The sequence below is a fragment of the Apodemus sylvaticus genome, chromosome 3, assembly GCF_947179515.1.
Source record: "Apodemus sylvaticus chromosome 3, mApoSyl1.1, whole genome shotgun sequence".
NCBI lineage: Eukaryota > Metazoa > Chordata > Mammalia > Rodentia > Muridae > Apodemus > Apodemus sylvaticus.
Window position 1 is genome coordinate 154521209 of NC_067474.1, and position 23760 is coordinate 154544968.

The 23760-nt window shown below is 52.9% G+C and overlaps 1 protein-coding gene and 1 pseudogene across 1 annotated transcript; one reads left to right on the forward strand and one right to left on the reverse strand.

The window, feature by feature from the left end:
- Positions 1 to 776: 776 nt before the first annotated feature.
- Positions 777 to 877, reverse strand: LOC127681829 (uncharacterized; annotated as a pseudogene).
- A 6069-nt stretch (positions 878 to 6946) lies between these two features.
- Positions 6947 to 22990, forward strand: Sdhb (succinate dehydrogenase complex iron sulfur subunit B). Its single transcript, XM_052177924.1, has 8 exons — positions 6947 to 7113; positions 12504 to 12637; positions 16242 to 16327; positions 17925 to 18061; positions 18769 to 18885; positions 19809 to 19910; positions 21217 to 21339; positions 22808 to 22990. The coding sequence occupies exons 1-8, from the start codon at positions 7042 to 7044 to the stop codon at positions 22883 to 22885; spliced, it is 849 nt and encodes a 282-aa protein (XP_052033884.1). The 5' UTR covers positions 6947 to 7041; the 3' UTR covers positions 22886 to 22990.
- Positions 22991 to 23760: the final 770 nt, after the last annotated feature.

A 23760-nucleotide genomic window follows, 5' to 3' on the forward strand; every position in this document is an offset into this window, starting at 1 on the left:
CTCGCGCAGCAGACACATAACCATACCCCCCCTCCCCCGCCTTCCATACGTGCCTTCTTTTTGAGGTTGGGGTGAGAGACGGTGTTTCCCTGTCCAGTATTTCTCTATGTAGCCGTGGCTGTAGACCAGGCTGATCTCAAACTCAGAGATCCACCTGCCTCTGCCTCCCAGGTGCCAGGGTCAAAGGTGTGTGCCACCACTGCCTGCCCTTAAGTACTTTTTTTTTTTTTTTTTTTGGATTTGTTTTTTTTTGAGACAGGGTTTCTCTGTATAGCCCTGGCTGTCCTGGAACTCACTCTGTAGACCAGGCTGGCCTCGAACTCAGAAATCCGCCTGCCTCTGCCTCCCAGAGTGCTGGGATTACAGGCGTGCGCCATCACAGCCCGGCCCTTAAGTACTTTTTAATGATCGTTAAAACTGCCTGAATTCTGTGGCAGATTAATTTCAATCAAGTCTTCTTACCCGTTAGTGTAATCCATCTCTCCTAAGGACCTGTGACTCTTCTTCCCCCACTTCAGCTGAGTTTCCCACAGGAGGGACTTCAAATGAAGAATTCCTAGTGACATTATCCTCTGCCTTGGTAAGGGACTGATTATCTCCATTCATTTGACTAATGCACAGAGAAGTTTAGTAACTTACTCAAGGTCACAGAGTCCATGTTTGACATAACAGCTCACACTCCCAAACCTACACTCTTTTATTTTTAATTTATTTATTTATTCATTTTTATTAGATATATTCTTTATTTACATTTCATATGTTGTCCCTTTCCTGGTAAAAATATGGAACGGTTCACGAATTTGCGTGTCATCCTTGGCAGGAGCTAATCTTCTCTGTATCATTCCAATTTCAGTATGTGTGCTGCCGAAGCGAGCACCCAAACCTCTACACTCTACAGCCCTGCCTTCGACGTTCTGCACCTCACTGATGCATTTTGCTTCTGGTCTCTAGCCAGCGGGAACCGAATGAGTATTTGCCAGTGTCCCTGTCTACATTTCACTTGCAGGACTCTGATTTTTAAAACATTCGAAAATTCAAGGCTCAAACGGAAGGCGGCAGATGCAGAGCGACGCGTTGTCCGCGGTGTGAATCCACGTCCGTGCTTACTTGGAAGATCACACGAACTGCTAATCTGAGAGTTATGCTGGTGACGCTGGGTGGGTCACAGTCCCCCCAGAAGGCCCTGGGCCACTAGCTAAGTCCCAGCAGCTGAGCTGACCTAAGCTGTGTGAGCCGCGGCGCGGGCCCAGCTGGAGCAGGGGTGGCTCGTGACTCTCCGCTCCAGGAGTTCATTCCATAGAGACTGCTCGTGAAACGGGAGAAGCCTGTGCCCTCACTCCCACACTCGGAGGGCGTAGTTTTGAGATGTCTAATTATACGGTGGGGTTTGTACAGGATGAAAGAAAGGGGTTTAGATAAGCCGTTTCTAAGGGCAAATTGGCAACAGCTGTCAGAGAGGGCTGGGCAGCGCTGCGAGCCGGGGGTGCCCCCTGGAGGTGGAGCCGAGTAATGCAGCCAGCACTTTTCTTAGACACAGCGCCCACGGCCCGTCCAGTTGTGGGACTCTCGGTGGCCTCATCAACAATGAAGACCTTTAATTCCCACCTGGTGGGTTTGCTGTAATGATTATGCACAAATGTAGTCAAAGGGTTGCTTATACCACAACCTCCGGCAAAGCCTCCAAGAGTCAGAGGATGACCTAAGAGACAGGAAAGGATTTCTCTGAGAACCAGGCAAAATAGAGAAGGGAGGGGGACAGGAAATGGGGAGGTTGACATCTGCTCTGCCAGCTGTGCCAACTGATTCTGGAATAGCCAACTTTCACCTGGGCGTCTCTCTTGAGCCTCATGATACGGAACGAGGGTACCCTAGAAGGAAAATAGCACAGCCAGAGAGCCGATGTTTCTGGAGAAGTCGACCTCTCGCCCAACTCAGAAGCCACAGCCCTGCCTGCTTGGATGATTGAGCCACAGAAGGGCATCCTTCTGCAGTAGCCAGAGGGGAGGCTCCAGGGCTGAGGGGACTGGGGCCCAGCCTATCCGAGGGTACCCTGCTTCATGGAGGGATACACTGAGTCAGGGGAGGGTTGGATGCTGGTTGGCTGATCACACCGACTTGCCTTTTCCCCATCCCTGACCACCCAGGCCTTGAAGAGGCACCCAGTGTCCCGATGTACCATGGAAGTCTCTCATGCTGACAACAGTGAAGCCAACAAGGGCTGATGGGGCTAAGACACAAAGGAGTTGAGGGACAGGCTTGGGGATACGGCTTACTGGTAGACCAGCGGCCAGGCACACATGCCTGCACTCAGCTCCCAGTAGAGAACGATGTCTCTACTTAAAACATTCCTATTTTATTTATGATGATTTTTTAAAAGATTTATTTATTTATTTTATATGAGTACACTGTCACTCCCTTCAGATACACCAGAAGAGGGCATCGGATCCCATTACAGATGGTTGTGAGCCACCATGTGGTTGCTGGAATTTGAACTCAGGACCTCTGGAAGAGCAGTCAGTGCTCTTAACCACTGAGCCATCTCTCCAGCCCTTATCATGATCTTTTTAAGAAAAAAAATTTAGATTTATTTACTTGATTTCTCTGCGTGTGAATGTTGTGCCTATATGTGGACTACATGCATGCCTCGTGCCCTTGGAGATCAGAAAAAGGCATCAATCAGACCCCAAGACTTGAAATTATAGATGGTTGTAAGCCACAGGGTAAGTGCTGGAAACTGAACTCTGGTCCTCTGGGGAGAAAAAGAAAAAACAGCAAGTGTTCTTAGCTGCTGAGCTGTCTCTCCAGCCCCGTCAATATGAACTTTTAAAAACACTCTCTGCTCTCGCCCTCACCCGAGTCACCACGGTGGCTGAGTCTCTACATGGCTCCCAAACACCCTAGACCTCTCCTCTCCCTGCTACAAGAAACCAGCTCACCTTTCTTACTCCTCATCCTTTCATCCAGCCAACGTACTTGACATGTGTGTGTGTGTGTCCGCGTGCACGCGTGCGTGCATGTGCTTGTGCTGCATCCTATGCCAGGCACTTTGGCAACAAAGATGAATTTGTTCGCTTGCTGAGGATTTCTCAGCCGCCCGCTGTGCTGCAGGTCATGGAGCAGGCTCTGGATGTGACCGTGAACAAGAGACAGATCCTCACCTGGGTCTGGAACCTTCCTGAAATCAACATCGTTTATAAAGAATCCAGAATCCAAAGAGAATCCAAAACAGATTATATGACCTCCCGCTAACTAACTGAGGCAGGAGGATCACAAGTTTAAGACCAACTTATACAGCCAGAACCCAGAACCCATCCCCACCCAAACAAAACCAGAGAGAACGAATTCAAGACAGATTTGCAGACAACAATAAATTCAGTGAGGAGGTCAGGCCTTTGAAATGACCCCAGTTGGGCATAAAGTGGGTCGTCCTCAACCCAAGTCTAAGTTGTACTGATGTCCCGAGTAGAGGATTTTGTTGAGAGTGGTCAAGTAGTTATTTTCTACAAAAGCAGAAAGTTGGGGCTGAAATTTTGCAAATAGCTGTAAAGGAGGAAAGAGCAGGGAGGTGGCCCTCACCTGTAACCCCAGCACTTGGGAGGCTTAAGAATTCTGGGCCAGCCTGGGCTACATGAAGAGACCTTGTCAATAGATAGATAAGTAAAGGAGGATAGGGCATTCTGGGTCCAAGCTATGGAACTGTGCAGAGAAACAGAGGTGAACAGAGAAGAGAGATGGACAGACGTAACTGCAGGGGTCACCGGACCCTGGAGGCCGGAGTGGCAGTGGGTATGTGCTGGAAAGGAGACGCAGGATCACGTCAGCTTCCTAGCGCAGGCATCAATAGGCAGAGGCGGTAGGGGTGGAAATGTGACTATCTCAGGCCACTGGTTGGTCTAACCTGGTCTACTTCCAAGAAGTAGAGAGAAGCGGGAGAAGGGAGAGAGAGAGAGAGAGAGAGAGAGAGAGAGAGAGAGAGAGAGAGAACGCACAGAGAGAGAGATCTGGGATCCACGCCCCTTTTTGGTTTTTTTTTAAGATTTATTTATTTATTTTATGAATATGAGTACACTGCAGCTGTACAGATGGCTATGAGCCATCATGTGGAATTGCTGGGAATTGAACTCAGGACCTCTGCTCGCTCTGGCCCAAAGATTTATTTATCATTATATGTAAGTACACTGTAGCTGTCTTCAGACACTCCAGAAGAGGGCGTCAGATCTCATTACAGATGGTTGTGAGCCACCACATGGCTGCTGGGATTTGAATTCAGGACCTACGGAAGAGCAGTCAGTACTCTTAACCACTGAGCCATCTCTCCAGCCCCACTCCCCCTTTTGGGGGGTTTTTCAAGACTGAGTTTCTCTGTATAGCCCTAGCTGCCCTGGAACTCACTCTATAGACCAGGCTAGCCTCAAATCTGAGATCCACCTGCCTCTGCCCCCCAAGTACTGGGATTAAAAGTGCACTGCCAACACCACCTCTTGCCCCCCTCCCTTTTCTCTTTGGAAGGTTGTGGGACAGGTTCTCACTATACAGCCCAGGCTGAGCTGTAACAAACAATCCTCCTCAGTGCTTCCGATGCTCTCCGGAGCTGGTGAGCCTAGCTTGGTATCATCTTTGTTCCTGGACTCAATGTCTAGCCCTGGGGGGAGAAAGAGTCCCTCGAGCAGAATTCCCACCCTAGGTTACCCAGATTTCCCAGTATTCAAAGACTGTCTGCAAACGGGGACAGTTATTCCAGCCCGTCAGGGTTGTTGTTGGGAGGACCAGAGGAGACTGTTGATGTAAACACATTTGCAGGCGATGAGGTGAGGTTCTGCATAAACACAGGGCGCCCGACAGCGTGTCTGATGAAAGCAATATATCACGCTCTCCATGGATGGCAACCAACCAGCCAGTTCCAAACCCCGCGGTCCTATGGCAAGGACACCTTGGCAACCTAAGTCAGGAAGAAGCCACGAAGACCTTTAAGTCCTATGGCATCTGTGCCCTTCTGCTCACGGCGGAGGTAGCACCGCCCAGGAATTTATTACCCTTCCATAACATTAAGCTCCCCAAATCCCCACGAAGCCCAGGAATGATGTGACTGCAGGGTGTGTGGGCACACTGGCACCAAGAGCCCCTCCATAAATCAAGGGCTCACTTCTGCTGGCAGCCGACGGCTTTTTCCAAGGTGACCTGGACAAAGTTAAAGAGCGGCCATTCATGTAGGGGTGGCGTCTGTCTTTGACATGGGGGTTACAAATGGCTGGGGAGGCCGATTCTCTAGAAAATATTGCCTGTTGACACCTGGAGGAGTTACAAAGGAAATGACAGTCTTCCTACAACCTTGACCCGCTTGGGTGGCTCTGATGGTCCCTTGGGTAGACTAGAAGAACCTATCCAAGGCTGAGCCAGGCGCCCTGAGGTGCCAAAGCAACCTTGCTATCTGCTGCACAAGACAGCCATACCAATCATAGAATCTTAAGTCAGCTGCCACAACCCTTACTGAGTCCCGAAAGGACACTACAAGTCAGAAGTGGCGAAGGACTTGTCAAAGGTCACATGGCATCGAGGAGAACAATCAAGGTAACCCGAGGGGTTCGGGCCTCCCCACACCCCTTTAATGAGGCCTCCTGGCAGAGAAGCCAGTTTCAGGGTGAGCTCTCAGAAGCTTGGCTCCATTAGCCATTCCTCCTGTGGTGGTAACTTCTCCAGTGGCTTCTACGTGAGCCAGAGGGAGGAAACCCAGGACTATAAACAGTCCTCTCCCTCTGCCAAAGGGGAGCGGAAAGAAATAGAAATCATTCCTCTGGGAACGAGAACCAGCAAAGTCACTGGGTGCCTCGAGAGGTCAAGTGACTTGGGATACCAAGATCACACCTGCCCAAGGTGGTCACATCCCCAGTCGGGGGGCTCGCTTGCGAATACCCATTAAAAGGTGACTAGGGAAACTGACAAAATCTGAGGACACAGGTAGGTTAGTAGAATGTTTGTCCAGCACACACAGACATGGTGGCCCACAGCCGTAATCCCAGCTCTCCGTAGTTCTCTACCTGTAGGAAGATCTGGAGTTTGAGACAGTGGACAGCCTCCGCGTCCTCGGTGGACAGCCTAAGTCTTTCCTATTGTCACCTTCCTCCCGGTTAGAGAGGAATTAGGTGAGCAGCTGGCTCACAGCCCACGGCATCCCAGAGCCTGGCGCCAGCCACACAGTAGGTGCACTTTCTGATTGCTTTGGTTTTGGTTTTGTGTGTGTGTGTTTTTTAAAAGCTTTATTTATTTATTATATATAAGTACACTGTAGTTGTCTTCAGACACACCAGAGGAGCACGTCAGATCTCATTATGGATGGTCGTGAGCCACCTTGTGGTTGCTGAGATTTAAACTCAGGACCTCTGGAAGAGCAGCAGTCGGTGCTCTTAACCATTGAGCCATCCCTCCAGCCCCGGTTTTGTGTGTTTTGAGACAGGATCTCAAGTATCCCCAGATGGCCTCTACCTCCTTAAATAGCCGAAGATGAGCTTGATTCTCCTACTGTTTCCATACACCAATTGCTGGGATTCCAAGCAGGCAATTTATGTACATATTTGTGAATAAATGGATGAGCGACACCTTTGTCAATTATCTTTGTGATCGCCTCAGTCACTTGACAACTGTCCCCACTCAGGTACGGTTCGCTAGACTTAGCACAAAACTGATCGGAGTCACAAGTGGTTGACAGACACCACTGCAAGTAGAGAGGGGTTAAAATCACAGGCACTAGCAAAATAGGAAAGCTCCGCCCCTCCTGGCCTTTGCCCCGCCCCTCCACTCTTCCCTCCCTCTCTCCCGCCCCTCAGACTCCAGAGGTCACCTTAGGAACTTAGAAAGTCCAGTGGGCATGCGCCCTAATGGCCACTACTGCACATGCGCATTTCCGTTTGCTCGGAAACCGGAAGCCGCCTTCCACTCGTTGGCGCTTAGGTGGCTAGCGGACCTCAGGGTGAGAGGCCCGCTTCCCACCGCGGTGTTCGACGGGATGCCGGAGGGTAAGGGGTGGGGCTGACGTCAGGAGCCAAAATGGCGGCGGCGGTCGGGGTCTCCTTGAAGCGCGGCTTCCCGGCTGCCGCACTCGGCAGAGTCGGCCTGCAGGTGAGCCCCGGAGCCGTGGTTCAGTGGGGAGCCGTGCCCGTCACCGAGGCTGCCTGGGTAGAAAGGCGGCGGAGAGGCGGAAGGAGCCCGGCTCCAGGCCTCAGGGGAGGACTTCCCTACACCCTGCTCCTGAGCATCCTTTCAGACAGCCATCCCATGCTTCTCCATGGGGGAGAGTCGCGGTCGGCAGGAGGTTGGAAAAGATAACGGAAAGACAGAGGTCAGGGAGGACAAGCGAACTGGTCAAGGTCATGTGATGAGCGACCTGTTGTTGGAACCCCAGAATCAAATCCTGATACTGGCACTTGACCAGCCTTGTGTGAAAGGGAGACCTGCGGGATGTCTGGGGTGGGACCCGGGAGGCCAGGTCGCACCTCCAGGTTAGGCTGGTCTGGATCGGTAATGCCGGAGACGGTGAACTCTGGAGGGCAATGCACACGACCCAACCCCTGAAAGGTGCGGACTGTGGAAGTCTGCAGGCTAGACCCGGTTCTCTGAAGCGGGTTTCTTCAAGGGTGTGTAGCGGCTCTGATCTCATACCGTTGGCATGGGGTGACAGGCAGAGCCTGGAGCTGCTTCTGTTAATACTACTGTAGTCGCTCTGTCATAGGTCTCCCCACACGCCCTGTTTCCTCGAGAGCTGTACACACTGGAAGCATTTAGAAAGGCGAGAGTAACTGCCTGTCCTTAAAGATTTACAAATACCATTCAGTCCTCCTCCAGCGTCCTGGACAGTCCTTCACAGGCGGACAACAGGAACTCCCAGACATCTTCTTGCAGACTTAAAAACTGAGCCTCTCCACCAGCGCCCATTTTTTAAAAACTGTAGATCAGGGCAGATTTTGTTGTGGATTTTGTTTGGGTTTTTTTGTTGTTGTTGTTGTTGCTTTTTTTAAGATCTTGTGTGTGTGTGTGTGTGTGTGTGTGAGAGAGAGAGAGAGAGGGAGAGAGAGTGCTTTTATGTATAGACACCATGTGCCAATGGAGAAGAGGGAACTATATTTCCTGGAACTGGAGTTACAGGTGGTTATCAGCCGCTGTGTGAGTGCTGGGAACTGAACTCTGATCCTTCCAAACCGCTAAGACAAATCTCCACCCTGGGAGAGTTTTATTGTTGTTTTGGTTAGGTTTTGGCTTTTTGGACAGTGTCTTTATACAACCCTAGCTGGCCTGGAACCCAAGAGATTCTCCTGCTTCAGCAGGAGATTAAAGGATTAAAGGTGTGAGCCGCCGCCGCCCCACCCCCGACCTATGCATCTCTCTGTATGCACACCTGTCATACCAGCTCTCAGGAGGCTGAGGCAGCAAGATGAGGAGTTAAAGGACATCCTCAGCCCCATGTAGAGTCCAAGGCCAACCTGGGCTACTTGGGACCCTGTCTCACCAAAAACAGACAGTGCCTACCAGAGCCTCAGGCTGATGTCCCAAGTACTCCGTTAATGATTCTGTTTTTGTTGTTGAGGATTTCATGCAGTCCACCCCCTCTCTTCTCCCATGCTGCCCCTCCCTTTCAAACTCAGGACTTCTGTAATTATCATTGCTACAAACATACATACATACATACATATACACACACAATCTCTTAAGCCCACTTAGTGTTCCTTATGCATAACATGTTTAGGGCTGAGAACGTGGGATCGGATAAATAATGATGAATAATCTCCACACCAGTTCATGCCAACGTGAATGGGAGACATTTCATGAGGCCCCACCCTTAATTTAAAAGCTACAGGCAATCAGTGGCTGCTTAAGAGGGGCGTGTCGGCTTCCTTGTGGGAGGAGCCTCCTGATGGGTTGTCCAGTTAATGTGTCTCGTTGACCTTGTTTATCGGCCTCTTTCCAAGTAGCTGAGGCAGCAGTTATGCTGTAAGCCCCACTGTAAGGAGTGAGGCCTTCTAGAATGAACTGTAGGAAAGTCTGGTTTCAGAGGTCGGTGTTAGGATTTCAGAAGAGGCCTTTGCCCACCTTTCTAGGGCAGTAAGAGTGGCAGAGGCCTCCTCCCTGTGGGAAGGTGTATTTGTGTCTGAGAGCGCCATCCTGAGGTTGCTGTGGGTTCTGGCACAGTCTCCTGTGATGTGGGCTCCTCTGGGCTGCAGTTCTGCCTGTGGGTGTTTAGCTGTGATAGGTTAGCTGTCAGTAGCACTGCCTTATTTCTTCATCTGGACTGTGAACTCCAGGAGGGCAGATGCCTGGAACACCTTTGCAAAGGAGGAAGTGGGATCATAGTGGTTAAGAGATTCTCTAAAGAATGCGTAGCTCAGAGGTGACAAGCCCACTGGCACACTTCAGATACAAGCCTGACCATCCCCCCACCCCCCAAGTCTGTGGGTCTGACACTGCCTTTGCCTTCATGCCTCTGCCCACCTCCCATCTTGGTGGCCCTGTCATCTGTCTAGCTTCAGGCCCGCCCCTGAGGAAGCCAGAGGAAGTGCATCTCCTCCAGGATTGTCTAGAAATGTTCTTCCTGTGTGGCACATTCAACTAGAGTCCTAGATTGAGGTGCAGATGTGTTCACACCCCCCACGCCCATGTGGAACTTGGTGTGTAAGTTGCTGGACAGGGAGGGAGGGAGAGAAGGAAGTCTCACCCCTTGGCCCATCTCTCTGTCCACGCAGTCTTTTAAAAGCAAAGGTTTATTAGGAAAAGCTCCAAGAGCGGAGGAGATGGCTCAGTGGGTGGAAAGGCGTGTTGGTCAGGACTGATGACCAGAGCCCTGTCCCCGGAGCCCACTGAAGGCAGAAGGAGGGAACCTACTTCGGAGTGTTCCTCCGCCTTCCACATGAGCACATCCTCACCTCTGACATCATGCCCACAATCCGAATAAATATGTTTTTGTTTTTAAGAAAAAGTTTTAATATAGATTTAGGCACACACATTAGGGGAGGGGGGAAATGTCCTGTCACTCACAGCCAGCTGTAATTCCAGCCTTGGCAGGCCCAGTGCCAGCTTTGGCCTCCCTGGGCACCTGCACATGTGGCATATACTCAGACACACTGCATACACATGAATGGAAATCAGACAGGCTGGCGCGGTGCCTTTAATTCCAGCGCTCAGCAAGCTAGACAATCAGACCTCTGTAAGTTTGAAGCCAGCCTGGTCTACTAGCAAGTTCCAGGGTAGTCAGGGCTATGCCTGAAGACAAGACTAGCCGATTCCTAGCCATTGATGGTGGCACACTTGGAAGGTGGATGCAGGATTGGCAGTTTAAGGTAATTCTTGGCTACATAGTACTTTGGAGGCCAGCCTGGGCTATGTAAAGCCTCATCCCAAAGTAAATAAATATCCTATCAATTTCAATCTGACCCTAGTCCCTTTTGAAAAGTATGCCTGATCAATGTCTTTGTAGAACAAATATTTAATTAGGAGAAAGATGGTGAAGCAGGTACCCTGTCATTAAATCAGGCCTAGAAGTCAGCTGAGGGTGGTGAGCCCTTACTGTCCTCAGAGGGGACTGCTGAATTGGTCTTCCATGCTATGGGGCCATAATATTGTCTCAGCACTCAGGAGCAGAAATAAGAGGTTTGCCACATGTTCAAGACCAGCCTGAGCTGCATAATAAGATGTCTCAAAAGCAAACAACCAACCGAAGCCAGGCATGGCGATGCCCACCTGGAATCCCGATGACTTGGGAGGTAAATGCAGGAGGACCTGAACTCTAGGATTCTCGGCTTCATGAGCCTGGGCCAGCATCAGTAGAAAACAGAAAAGGCTGGCCCTGCATTAATTAGGCAGTTCCGCTTATTAGTGCTGAGCTGGTAACGCAGAACATCACAGGCAGATGGTGGGTGCTGGGTGCTGTGGAGTGAGGATGGAGGCGTGGCCTTGAGAGAGCGGCAGCACCGAGGCTCCTGCGAGCCACTGTTCTGCATCTGAAGTCAGTGTGCAAGATACTACACAGTAGCTCTGCCTATCCCGGAAGCATCTCAGTGCTAGTACAGATGCATGGGTCGGTAATTACCTGGAGAGTCCAGAAGAGGGCGCAGGATGCGTGTCTGTATCATCCCCAGCACCCGAAACCAGGCATTGTCCATCCCTGCTGACCCAGCATGGGGAGTGGAGGCAGGAGGATGGGGGTTCAGGGTCATCGTCCCCGCCTGTCTGACTCACATGACGAGTGAGTTTTGCTGAGATGCAGCTGAGCGGGGCAGAATTTGTTCCTCAGTTGCTGTTCAGACATTCTTCAGCAGCGTTTTTCAGTATGAGTTTTTGCTGGGTTTGGGAGAGGTGCTTTCTTTCTAAAAGCCTGGTCTCGGCCTCCTCTGGCCTCAACTGCATCGTCCTGCCCTCACCTGTTGGGATTGTAGTCCTGTGCCACTGTCCCCAGGTCTGTGCCAGCTTGAAAATGGTACCACGTTGGGTTTTTGTTTTGTTTTGTTTTTTTGAGACAGGGTTTTCCTGTGTAGCCCTGGCCAACTCAGAACTCACTCTGTAGACCAGGCTGGCCTCAAACTCAGAGATCCATCTGCCTCCCAAGTGCGGGGATTAGAGGGATATGCCACCACCCCAGCTGTCGTGTTGGGTTTCTTTGATGGGGAAGCAGCCCGTGCCACAGTGTGGATCGTCAGACTGTCCATCTTACCTGCTCCTGGGGAGGGAGCAAGAACTTGACCCTCAGCCATCTCACTGGCCACAGCTTCTTGTTTTAAAAGCCAAAGTAGCTTTCCGCCTGGCTTCTTCAGAGCTCATGTAACAAGTCTCCCTTTTAAAGTGTCACACAATGTTGTCATCACCTTGGTTAAAAGTTGTATATGCCGGTCATGTGGCCCACGCCTATAATCTCAGCATTTAGAAGGCTGAGGTGGGAAGATTGAAATGTTTAAGTCCAGCCTGGACTATGTGTGAGACCCCATCTTAACTGAAGTTTCACTGTATTCCATGGTTCTCGGGACAAAAGGAACCCACCTCGGTGTGCTCCCCACCTCACTCACTCCCGTCAGCCTCCTGTATCCTGGCGGACCATGCCTCTTAGATCCACGCGTTCTCCACACACACACACACACACACACACACACACCCGTCTACTGACACTCTGCTCATGGGGCTCCAGCGAAACCCTAGTCAGTGCAGCCCACAGCCCCTGCCCTCCCTCAGGACGCTGGCTTCACCTCCTCAGGATCCCTCTGTGCACCTCGCCATGCAGGTCCCACCTCACTGTAGGTCACCACAGAGAAGTTCTGTGAAGGGCAGGTTCTGTCTGTGCTGTGTCACTAGCCCCTAGACCTATAGCTGGCATATCATGGGGGTTGTTGTCTGTTCCGTGTTGGTGGCTGCGCCTTCCAGGGAATCTGGGTACCAACCTGTCTGTGCCCAGTAATACAGTTATCACGCCAGCTAAGTGGGGAAGTGTCGTGCAGTCTTTAATGTTTTTCTCTCCCCCCCCCCCTTTTCAGTTTCAGGCCTGCCGAGGGGCACAGACAGCCGCTGCTGCAGCTCCCAAAATCAAAAAGTTTGCCATTTACCGATGGGACCCAGACAAGACCGGAGATAAACCTCGAATGCAGACGTACGAGGTGGATCTGAATAAGTGAGTGTCTGGGCCAGCCAGGCGCTTGCGGAGGAGAGGGCGGGAGGTTTGCTGGGCTCTCACTCTGCCAGGTCTGGTGTCTGCTGGTGTTCGCGGTGCTAGGGGTAGAGCCATGGGGTCAGGCCTTTCAGGTCTTAGACATAAAGTCTGAGCCCCTTAATGTTTTAGAGTCAGTTAGATCTCTCTCTCTCTCTCTCTCTCTCTCTCTCTCTCTGGAGAGACAGTCTTTTGTACTCACATTTCTAATCTTCCTCCCTACACCTACCCAGTTCTAGGGTTAGAGGCAGCTCTGTGAGTTGCTATACCTGTTGTATAAGGTGCTAAAGTACTAGCTAACTGTTTTATTAAGGAAAATATTTAAAATATTGCCAGATACTTAGAAGACAAAAAAATTTTGCAACTCAAACTCAGTAAGATGGGCGGTGGTGGCGCACACTTTTAAACCCAGCGCTTGGAAGACAGAGGCAGGCCGGTCTCTGAGTTCAAGGCCAGCCTGGTCTGCATGAGCTGCAGGACAGCCAGGGTTGCATAGCAAAACCATCTCAGAAAACAAAAACCAAAACAACAGAAACCCACCTCAGTAATAATGTGGCTAAAGTCATAAAATTTAAGAAATATATAAGGCTGTTAAAGAATTAGCTTTAATATAAATGTAAACAGTGAATTAATCTTACAGCTATATTTCTTTACCTTACGCTAGTCCCCAATAACCACACAATAAACCAGGGTTCGCTACACCTCAGTAGCTGAGCAGTTAATGATCTACCTCAACCTCTATGCTAATCCAGGTGTGTTTTGAGGATCTCTCCAGACCCCTTTCTTATGGCTCCAGATCCTCCACTCTCCTCAGTGATCCAAATCCCCCTCCTCCCTCCCCCTTCTCCCTCCTCCCTCCCCCATCCTCTGGCCGGCTGAAGTCCTGCCCTATCCTAGCCATCCGGTGATCAGCATTTATTGACTAGGCAGAGAATAAATGGTACGAACTGTTTACACAAACTTGAGACCGGAGATTCTTGGTATAAGCATTACAGTGCCAGGTCTGGATTGAACAAGATATGAGGGCTGGGAAATCAGCATTTGAATAACACAAGGGTAAACTATTCAGTGTAGATAATCTTTATGCCTTCCCAAGGCCTTCCTGCTGTCCCTTTCAGTCATGATAGAGTAAACTTTTCTCAGACGGACCCAGGGAGCAGAGGGTGACTGCAGGCACTGGAGAGAGGCTGGCCTTGAGCTCAGTGGGCTGTGTGGTTCTCTGTGAGGTAAGGCCCTAACCTCGCAACATCAGAAAGACATGGAGAGTGGGGGACCCTGGGGAGGCTCAAGGGGGATGCAATCTCTGAACCTCTTCCTGGTGCTCAGGTCCGCCATGTTGATCACCATCTAAAAACGGTCAAATGTGAACACTCCTCAGGAAAGCTTGGTGGGCTCCAGGACTGCTGGTTACACAGAGACAGGAGGCAGACCGGCCAGGCATGGTGACCCAGGCCCAGGTCTCATCCCTTGGGCCTTAGAGCATAAGGACAGGCATTGCAGGTTCATCCTCAGCTACATTCAAGGCCAGCCGGGACTGTGTGAGACCTTGTTTCAAACAAATGAACAGCCAAAACCAGCTGAGGCTGAGGAGCTGGCTCAGCCGCTAAGGTACTTGTGGGCCCACAGAAAATCTAAGTTTGGTCCCCAAAATACATGCAAACTGTGGGGCGTGGTTAGCACGCACCTCCTATCCCAGCAATGTGGAAGCAGACACAGGCAGACCCTGGCCAGCCGGCCTGGCCACAATAGCCTGAGTTCCCAGGAGAGGCCTTGTCCCAGTAGAGCACAGAGGCCATGCTTGAGGGTCTGCACCTGAGGCTGACCTTGGCTCCACACGTGTGCATGCACCTGAACCAAGCAGGGGGCCTCACTCCACACCTTATAAACTTAGGTTATTGTTAATGACTGTGCTGAGACATCCAGCTTCAGCAGTTCTGATGAAGTGAGCTAAATTCCTAAAGACGACAATGTGCCATGACTCACATAAGATTCCTGCCGACTCGGGGACACTCGTCGGGTCTGGACTATAGCACTTTGTACTATTACTGAATGGGTAGTTTGTTTTAAGACACAATTTCAGTTATGTGGGTGTACACGCATGCGCATGTGTATGAATGCCTATGTGCATGCCTGCTTGTGTGTAAGTGCTCCAGGGCCAGAGAGACTTTAGCTCCGCTGCAGGAGAGTTACAAGCAGTTAGGGAGATGGGGGGTGGTGTGCTGGGAACTGCACTCAGGTCCTCTGCAAGAACAGCATATGTGGGCTGGGCAGTGGTGGCGCACGCCTGTAATCCCAGCACTTGGGAGGCAGAGGCAGGCGGATTTCTGAGTTCGAGGCCAGCCTGGTCTACAGAGTGAGTTGCAGGACAGCCAGGGCTATACAGAGAAACCCTGTCTTGAAGACAAACAAACAAAACAACACAAACAAAAAAACCAGAACAGACAAAGAGGCTGAGGCCGTGGCCGGGTGGTACAGCTTAAGCTTCGCAGGCACGGGGCCTCGGTGTGGAGCCCAAGCATCCATGAACGCCGCTGCTTGCTCTGTAATTGCAGCACTGGAGCGCAGGAGGAGCCGGAGCTGGGGCTGCCTGACTGCCAGCCTAGCTCCGGGTTCAGTGGAAGACCTGTCTCAAGGCAGTGAGGCCAAGTAAGATAGGAAGACTCTGGGCATCCTCCTGTGGCTTTACATGCCTGCCTGTATGTGTGTAGCGTGTAGTTTTTGCTGCCCGGTCTGAAGCTCCTGCCAGACCAGGCTAACAGCTCCGCCCACGTTTCCTCGGACCTGCGGATAAAGCACACACACATTAACTTACTTTCAACCTGCCTTCTTGGCTCAATCGCTGGGTGCTTCCAATTTCCCACGGCTAGGGTGCCCTGCCCAGTTCTCTTAGCTCGGCACCCCAAATCTGACCTCAGCTTTAGTTGCTGCCCCAGGCCCCCTTGGGCCCACTCCACCACAGATCTCACACGACTGGTGGCCTTTTCTCCTCAGAAGCATGGGGAAAATCCCTTTCCCCTCCTGTGGGGACCTGGAAGTCCCACCTCTTTCCTTCTGCCCAGCAATTGGCCCCTGGCATCTTTATTGATAGATTAAGAACCAATTGGAGAACAGGACCTTAGCATCAGAACCACCCGCTTCATATACACCTGCATATATACTACCTGCATATACACCTGCATGCACTACACACACAGGATGAAGGTGATGGTGGTGCTGCCTTCAATCTCAGCACTCAAGAGGCAGGGCAGGCAAAGCTCTTGAATTCGAGGCCTGCCTGGTATACAGAGGGAGGGAGTTCTAGGACAACTAGAGCTGTTATATAGAAAAACTGTATCTGGGGGGAAAAAAAGAAAGCACACACACACACACACACACACAAAAGGAATAAACACAACTGGCAGTTGTTAAACCTTAAGCAAGTCAAAATAAAACTGTTAAACCTTAAGCAAGTAAAAAAAAATCTGGCACTGATAGGAGATGAAGTGGGCCCCGCCTCCGAGTACCCTGACCGCTGCACCGGAGCGGGGCCAGATGCTGGCTGTAGTTGAGCCGAGCTCCTCCTCCTCAGGTGCGGGCCTATGGTGTTGGACGCTTTGATCAAGATCAAGAATGAGATTGATTCTACTCTGACCTTCCGAAGATCGTGTAGAGAAGGTGAGCTTGGCTTTCTTTATCTCTAGACCTTGACCTGGTTCAGACTCCAGTGAGGTATGGCTCCCACGGATGGAGCTATAACCCTGCGAGGTGACCTTGCCACTGAGACCAGTACAGTGTTAGGGACTGCACTGACTCGGGCAGTAGGGAGGGAAGGAAGGAAGGATGGATAGACAGACATGGAGGAAGCTTGGACCAGGTAGGCCATGCTTGCTGTGATGGAGGGCCGCAGCTCCACAACCCAGAACCTCGGGGTGTTTGTCACACACAGCACAGGGACGAGGCTGGCTGGTGCAGAGGAGGGCTCTGTAGGGGAGTCGTCTCAGACCGTCATCTGACAAGAAGCTAGTCAGTCATTCGTAAGCACTCATACTCAGACCAAAGGAAGCTTAGCTATCCTCTGGGCCTCACCTGGAGGAAGACCTTGCCATTTCTATCCACAGGTATAAGACATTGCGGTCCTTGACACACCCACCCAGGCCCTTGTCAGGACCCCTCGGGTCCCCATGCCCTGCCGTACATCACCTTGATCATGGGATGTGGTGGGATGTGGCTTCCAAAGTCTGAACTGTGATGCAAGTTCTGATTTCCCCTGGGGAGCTTTGTCTTGAGGTTCCTGTGTCCCGTGGTTCCTGTCAGCCGCCATGGGCCTGGCGGCACCAGTGAGGACAGGCTAGCTGGCATTTGCAGTGTGCACTCTGTGTAGCGGAGGTGGGAGTTTGTGGCTGAGGCCTTGCCCCAGGGTGAAGTGCCGTGTTGGGCTGCTGAGCTGGAGAGAAGGCAGCTTCCTTCTCTAACGCCATGCACGCAGTCTGTGTCTGAGAACACGGAGAGTGTGGCGCACTGGGGTGGCCGGCGGCTCCATGTGAGGCTTAAGGCCAGCCCAGTCTCCACAGCGAGGTCTGGACTACATAGCGAGACTGTCTTAAAAAAAGAAAAGCCAGGCGGTCGTAGCGCACGCCTTTGGTCCCAGTACTCAGGAGGCAGAGGGAGGTGCATCTCTGTGAGCTTGAAGCCAGCCTGGTCTGCAAGAGTGAGTTCAGGACAGCCAGGACCACACAGAAATCCTGTCTCAAAAAGAGAGAGAAAGAAGAAAAATAATTGCTAGTGATAATACAACAAAGGTAAAATGTTTTAAAATAGGATTTTAAGTAAAAATCAAAATCATTTAATAATAATAATTAAAACAAAAAACTTAAAAGGCCCCGAGGCCGTGGAGCCGTCTGTCAGGCAGAGCTGTCATGTGAGGTAGGTAGGTGACTGAGGACTTTGTGTGTGGGCAGTGGGCCTGCTGAGTTATGGGACTCTGCAGGGACATGAGATGAGCTAAAGACCAGAAGTCGGCCCAGAGACAGTCTCCGTGTCTGCTCAGCTGCCCACCAGCCTTGGAAATGGGTATTAAACCATGACGGAAGGAGCTGACTGGGCCTCGGGGGACTGAGGATGGGGCCTAGAGGGTAGACTGTGGGCCTGGTTCAGGTCAGGTCTAGGTAGGAAAGAAAGGATGGAGAAGGACACATCCTGTCAGTGCACCTCCTGATGTGGTCAGGGTGGCCCAGGAAAGGATTGGAAGCCTGTGTCCCGGTGTCTCCCTCAGGGATCTGTGGCTCCTGCGCCATGAACATCAACGGAGGCAACACTCTGGCGTGCACGCGCAGGATCGACACGGACCTCAGCAAAGTCTCCAAAATCTACCCTCTCCCACATATGTATGTGATCAAGGATCTAGTCCCTGTGAGTGCGCGGCTCTCCCACCTGGGGGGTGAGGGGGTATCCTGCCAGGGCGTGGACAGCAGGCTAGGTCTGCAGGGCGTGGAGAGCAGGCTAGGTCTGCAGGGCGTGGAGAGCAGGCTAGGTCTGCAGGGCGTGGACAGCAGGCTAGGTCTGGTGTTCGCAGCCTCCTTGGTGGACATGATGGAGCGGTCAGACACTCCCTGTCTTTATACAAGGGAATCCCACAGTGTCCCCTTCCCAGACCCACACTGCTGTGGCCTGTGTGAGCCTAGCAGGTGGTGTGCATGGAGATCTGGAAGCGCAGATGGGAGGCTTGTGTGGGACAGGGGCTTAGAACTTCCGAGTTGGGGCAGCCCAAAAGGAAGGTTTGGCCATAGCTGCAGAGTATTCGTGTGGAATCCCAGTGGGAAGACAGGCAAGGAGGCTAGACTTCCTCGCAGTCCCTCCCTCTGTCCACCTTCCCTGACTTGAGGCGTTGGAGAAAGGACTGCAGGTTCCAGGGCTTCAGCTGGTATGGAAGAGCTTTCCCGGCTCTGCGGCCCACACTGACCCCGTGTCCCCTTCCAGAACTTTTATTTGTCACAGCTTCTGAAGAGTTCAGTTTCTGTCCATCATGGTGGGTAGCGCATGGTGTATGTGAGGTCATGTGAAGCCAGCAGCAGAAGGCCCTGCAGGGTCTGAGCCCACTCCTTCGCCTCTCCCCTCAGGATCTGAGTAACTTCTACGCACAATACAAATCCATCGAGCCTTATCTGAAGAAGAAGGATGAGTCCCAGGAGGGCAAGCAGCAGTATCTGCAGTCCATCGAGGACCGGGAGAAGCTGGTTAGTACTTACACCTGTTGTCACGGTTGGCAAGGTGCTTTCTGGAGGTGGGGTGGGGTGGGGAGCAGAACACTTAGTGTGCGCTAAAAGAAATGGGGGAGTATCTGACCCGTGAGTGTGTGTGTGTGTATAGTTGAGGGTGAAATCTCAGACTTGCAGAGTCTGAGTTTGCTGGTGAGCCACTTGTACAACATCAGGGTTTGCCACATTCCGCTACTATTGCATAACGACAGTGTGGCCGACTTCACCACAGATCCAGGCCAGGCAGTCACCCGCCTGCCTCCCTCCATCGGGTCTTCAGTAGCATTGGGTGTCCTGTCTCCATCGGCTGCCCTGTGCGAGCAGACACACACACACACACACACACACACGCACGCACGCACGCACGCACGCACGCACGCACGCAAGCAAATCCCCTGGGTGGCTGCTTCCCAGAATCAGGAAGTGTAACTTATCAGGCCCAGAGAGGACTCGCGGCTGTGTGGCAAGTGTACTGACAGGATGCCAGCGGCACGTGGGGTTCAGGCGCCCTCGCTGACCCCTCCTTCCTCCCTGGAGTTCAAGGGTCAGTGTGTGAGACAAGGAGGGCAGCTTAGGGTGCTCCTGAGGCCCCACGGGAAATGTGAGGACTGCCCAGCTTAACACACTGGACAGACTGCCCTCACTGCAGACAGCACCCCAGCTGGGTACTCCCCGTTCAAGACTCTTAGGTCCGTGGGGTGGTCAGTGATCCTCCAATCTACATGCATTGTCGTCGGGCTTGAGGCTCTGGTCTCTGGTCCCGAAAAGGTTTGCGTTTCATTACAAGATCTTTTGTTATGAATCTGTTATGGTGCCCCACACCACCCTGGGCATTTCACCAAGAAAGCCCACGGGCGGTCTGCCGTGGCTGCCGTCAGCCACTGACTTCCCTCTCCCCACAGGACGGCTTGTACGAATGCATCCTGTGTGCCTGCTGCAGCACCAGCTGCCCCAGCTACTGGTGGAACGGAGACAAGTACCTGGGGCCTGCGGTTCTCATGCAGGTAGGGGGCAGAGGCCTGCTGGACGACCCGCCCAGCTCAGACGGCCAGAGGCCTAGGGGACAGCGGTCTGCTGGACGACCCGCCCGCAGCAGCATGCTGTCTGTGCCATGCAGACCACCGGGGAAACCCAGCTCACCGGGCGAGGGCAGCTCAGCGAGTCTGAAGCTTCACCTCGCCATCCTTTGTAGCGGGGAGGTCACCCCAAAGGGAGGGTCACCCAAAGGAAGGGACCCAGGGTGAGCTAGGCCCCTGAACCGTGGGCTCTGTGGAAGGGAGCAGTGTCTTGGGACAGCAGGACTGGGCTAGGGGCTGCTTAGAAGGAAGCAGTGTTGTCATTGCCCGTCACATGTGTACAGCTCAGTGCAAAGGTGGCGTCCACTCCCAGGAGACCGCTTTCAGATTTGTGGTCAGTGCTCTGCAGAGAGTTAGGCAGCGCAAGATAACTTCGTGTTTCCAACTCTCCAGTAAGAAGAAAGTTAGGCTGTGTTCCCACGCCACAGCGCCAACCCTGCAGTGTGTAGGCAGGTGTGCTGTGTGACCACGCCACAGTGCTGACCCTGCCGTGTGCAAGGAACCTGTGCTATGTGACTACACTGCAGCACACCCTGCCGTGTGCGGGCAGGCATGCTCACACAGGCTGCTTGCCCCCAGCATGTGAATTGTTGAGAACCACACTGGTCTCAGTAACACAGCTGGGCGGGGCTGGGGCCCTGTGGTAAACTGTTATGAATTGCTGCCCTCGGGGCATGTGTTGATTGACAGAAAGACAAACTCTCTGTGACGGTATCCTCAGCAACCCGTAATCCCTTGCACTTGGGAGGTGGAGGTAGGAAGATTATGAGTTCAGGGCCAGCCGTTGCTACAGACCTAGCCTTAAAATAACAAGCCAGGCATGGCGGTGTGTCCCTGTAACTTCAGCACTCAGGAGGCAGAGGGAGGCAGATCTCTGAGTTTCGGGCCAGCTAGGGCTGTCCAGTGAGACCCTGTCTCAAAGCATCCATTTAGTCAGTGGCAGGTTCTCGCACAGGCAGGAGCTGTGAGGAGGACGGGCATTTGGCACAGCCCACCCGCTGATTGGAACCTGGAACGTGACAAGGGCTGACGCCCAGGGCCATGTCGTTAGCACCGTTAGCACCGAGGGCCAGGCCAGGCTGGGGTGGCTCATAGGCTTGGGACGTGGACACGCAGGGTTAGGAAAGGGCTAGGAGCCTGCGTGCACGGCCAGAATGCCGGAGCAACGGTGAGCTTCTGCCCTGCGAGCCTATCCAGGCCGGCGCCCCTCTCAGCCAACACCCCGCTTCCCCAGGCCTACCGCTGGATGATTGACTCCAGAGACGATTTCACAGAGGAGCGCCTGGCCAAGCTGCAGGACCCCTTCTCCCTCTACCGCTGCCACACCATCATGAACTGTACGCAGACCTGCCCCAAGGTATGGCACGAGTGGCCGCGCCGCTTGAGGTGGATGCCTGCTGTTTCACTTGGGCCTTGGAATGGCTCTCGTCACAGACTCCACCAGGTCCCAAGACGGGCAGGCCTTACCTGGGGGTCCACAGAGATGGAAGGGGCAAGAATGTCCTCAGGACCCTTGAGTGGGAACCCGTGGTCAGCCTGACTACAGGAACCAGAAGCCAACGCTATGGGAGGCCGGTGGCTCTGGGAGGCTGGTGGCTCTGGAAGGCAGGGTCCCTCAGCCATGTCACAGATGTGGCTGCTGATGTGCCCCAGCCAGTGAGCAGGCGCCTGCTCTGCAGCACTGTAGTGGACTCGGTGTGGCAGGTCTGCTCTGCAGCGCCACTGTGGACGCCGGCCTTCAGCCTCCCTGGTCCTCACCCTTTCCTCATCTCTCTTGTTGCTGTGTTGTCCTATTTGAGACAGAATGTCTCTACATAGCCATGGCTGTCCTGGAACTCACTCTGTAGACCAGTCTGGCCTTGAATTCTGCCTGCCCCTGCCTCCTAAGCGCTGTGACTGAAGGCGTCTATTTACATTAATTAGGGGGAAACTGCTACACTGCTGCATCACCACCGCCCGGCTCCCATTCCTGAGAGAACTCTTGGGCCTTCTGTGGGGTGGCTGCCTTCTGATCTAGTGCCAACTGTGGACACGTCAGCCTGGGCCCTGGGCAGGAGCTCTGAGGTGTGACCCTGACTGCCCTTCAGGCAGCGACTGGGCAGCAAGCTAGGAAGCTATAGGGCAGCCACTCAGCAGGGTCAAGAGACTCCAGCGTGTCTTGGAGATGGTTGCCAGACGGGCCCAGGCTCTCAGCAAGTCTATATCAGGACAAGCCAAAGCTGTGCAGGAGACGGGGGCTCTGCCCTGTGACTGCAGCCACGCGGCACAAGGTGCACTATGTCAGCCCCACCTTTCCTGTGCCACACCCTCTGTACCTTCCACCTTGTGTACCTTGAGATCACTCTGTATTAGTATGTGACGAGCCTGTCCTGTCTTGGGTCATTTTCTCTTTAATACTCTAGTTTCTGAGTTACTCGTCTAAAGTGAGAATCCCGTGCCCCTCCCCCCCACCTCAGATAAGTCCAGGCCTGCCACCTACCTGCCATTTCCCTCCCCTTTTGCAAGGCCAGCCCTGACTGGGATATGTATCCGTCCTGCAAGCAAGTCACAGCTGCAGGCCGCAGTTGGGTCATGGTGTATGGTGTTAGCCAGTCAGATGCAAGCTAGGAAGCAGTCCCCGGGCTGTTTCTTACAGTACTTTGAGAGTATGTAGTCTCCGCCATCTCTGGCCTGGAGGAAACTCCACCCTGCGGGCCCTGAGCAGTCGGACGCTGCCTGCTGCCTGCCGTGGCGTGGCGTGGCGTCAGCATGGGGCAATCGTGGGGCAGGGCTGCCTCTCTTCCGTCCCTCCACTCCTGGTACTGAAGCTCTTCCCTTCCCTCCAGGGTCTGAATCCAGGGAAAGCGATTGCTGAAATCAAGAAGATGATGGCGACCTACAAGGAGAAGCGGGCACTGGCTTAACCCTGCCGCACTGAGTGTGGGAGGCTGTCAGCTCTGGCGTGAATCCCTTCAAGCACCTGGAGTCTTCCTGAGTACAGCGTATATAATAAACATTTAAGAAATAAACAGGTGTTCCTCTCCATTATTACCAAAGACAATCGGAACTGAGTCCTTGCTGCCCAGGACTGTGAAGGCCTAGGGAACCCTTGTCCCTGTGGACAGAGCTCCAGACCTGAGCCCTGCTGAGGATTGTGGACACCCAGGGCTGGAGCGTGTCCCCAGCGTCACGTCACACCTTGCCCTTCTGTGAGACAGGACTTGTAGCCACCTCCTCATCGGCCACGTAGTCCTGCGTAGTCTCCGGCTCCACAGTATTCGCTAGCACCCATGAGCAAAGGCCAGTCGCAGCCTTCAGGGCTACAGACAGGGCAGCCCCTCCACGCCATGGAAGCAAGGTCAGATGCTTCCAGCCCACAGCGGCGACCCTGAGCAGCTGCCTGCTGGTCACTCCCGGCCGCAGCTGCCCGCCCTGGCCCCACTTCAAACCACACAGTGATGCTGGGCCAGCAGCACACAATGGGAAGTACACCAGCTGAGGCAGGAGTCACAGCCAGCCTAGGCTACATAGCAAATTCCAGGCCAGCCTGAGCTACATAGTGAAATGGAGTCTGGGGAGAAAATAAGGAAAAATGAAAGGTCGCCTGTCCAGCATTCCGCATCTGTTTCCCGAATGTTTGACCAATCTAAAGTTCCCTCCAAGCCAGGCGTGTTAGGTGACGGTAGTGGGTGCCACCCAGTGTGTAGGGGGGCAGGAGTGTGTGGCATTACCCCCCACCCCGCAGTCACAGCCGCTGAGTAACAGATTTAACCATTCTGGCGGGCGTTAAACCTTATGG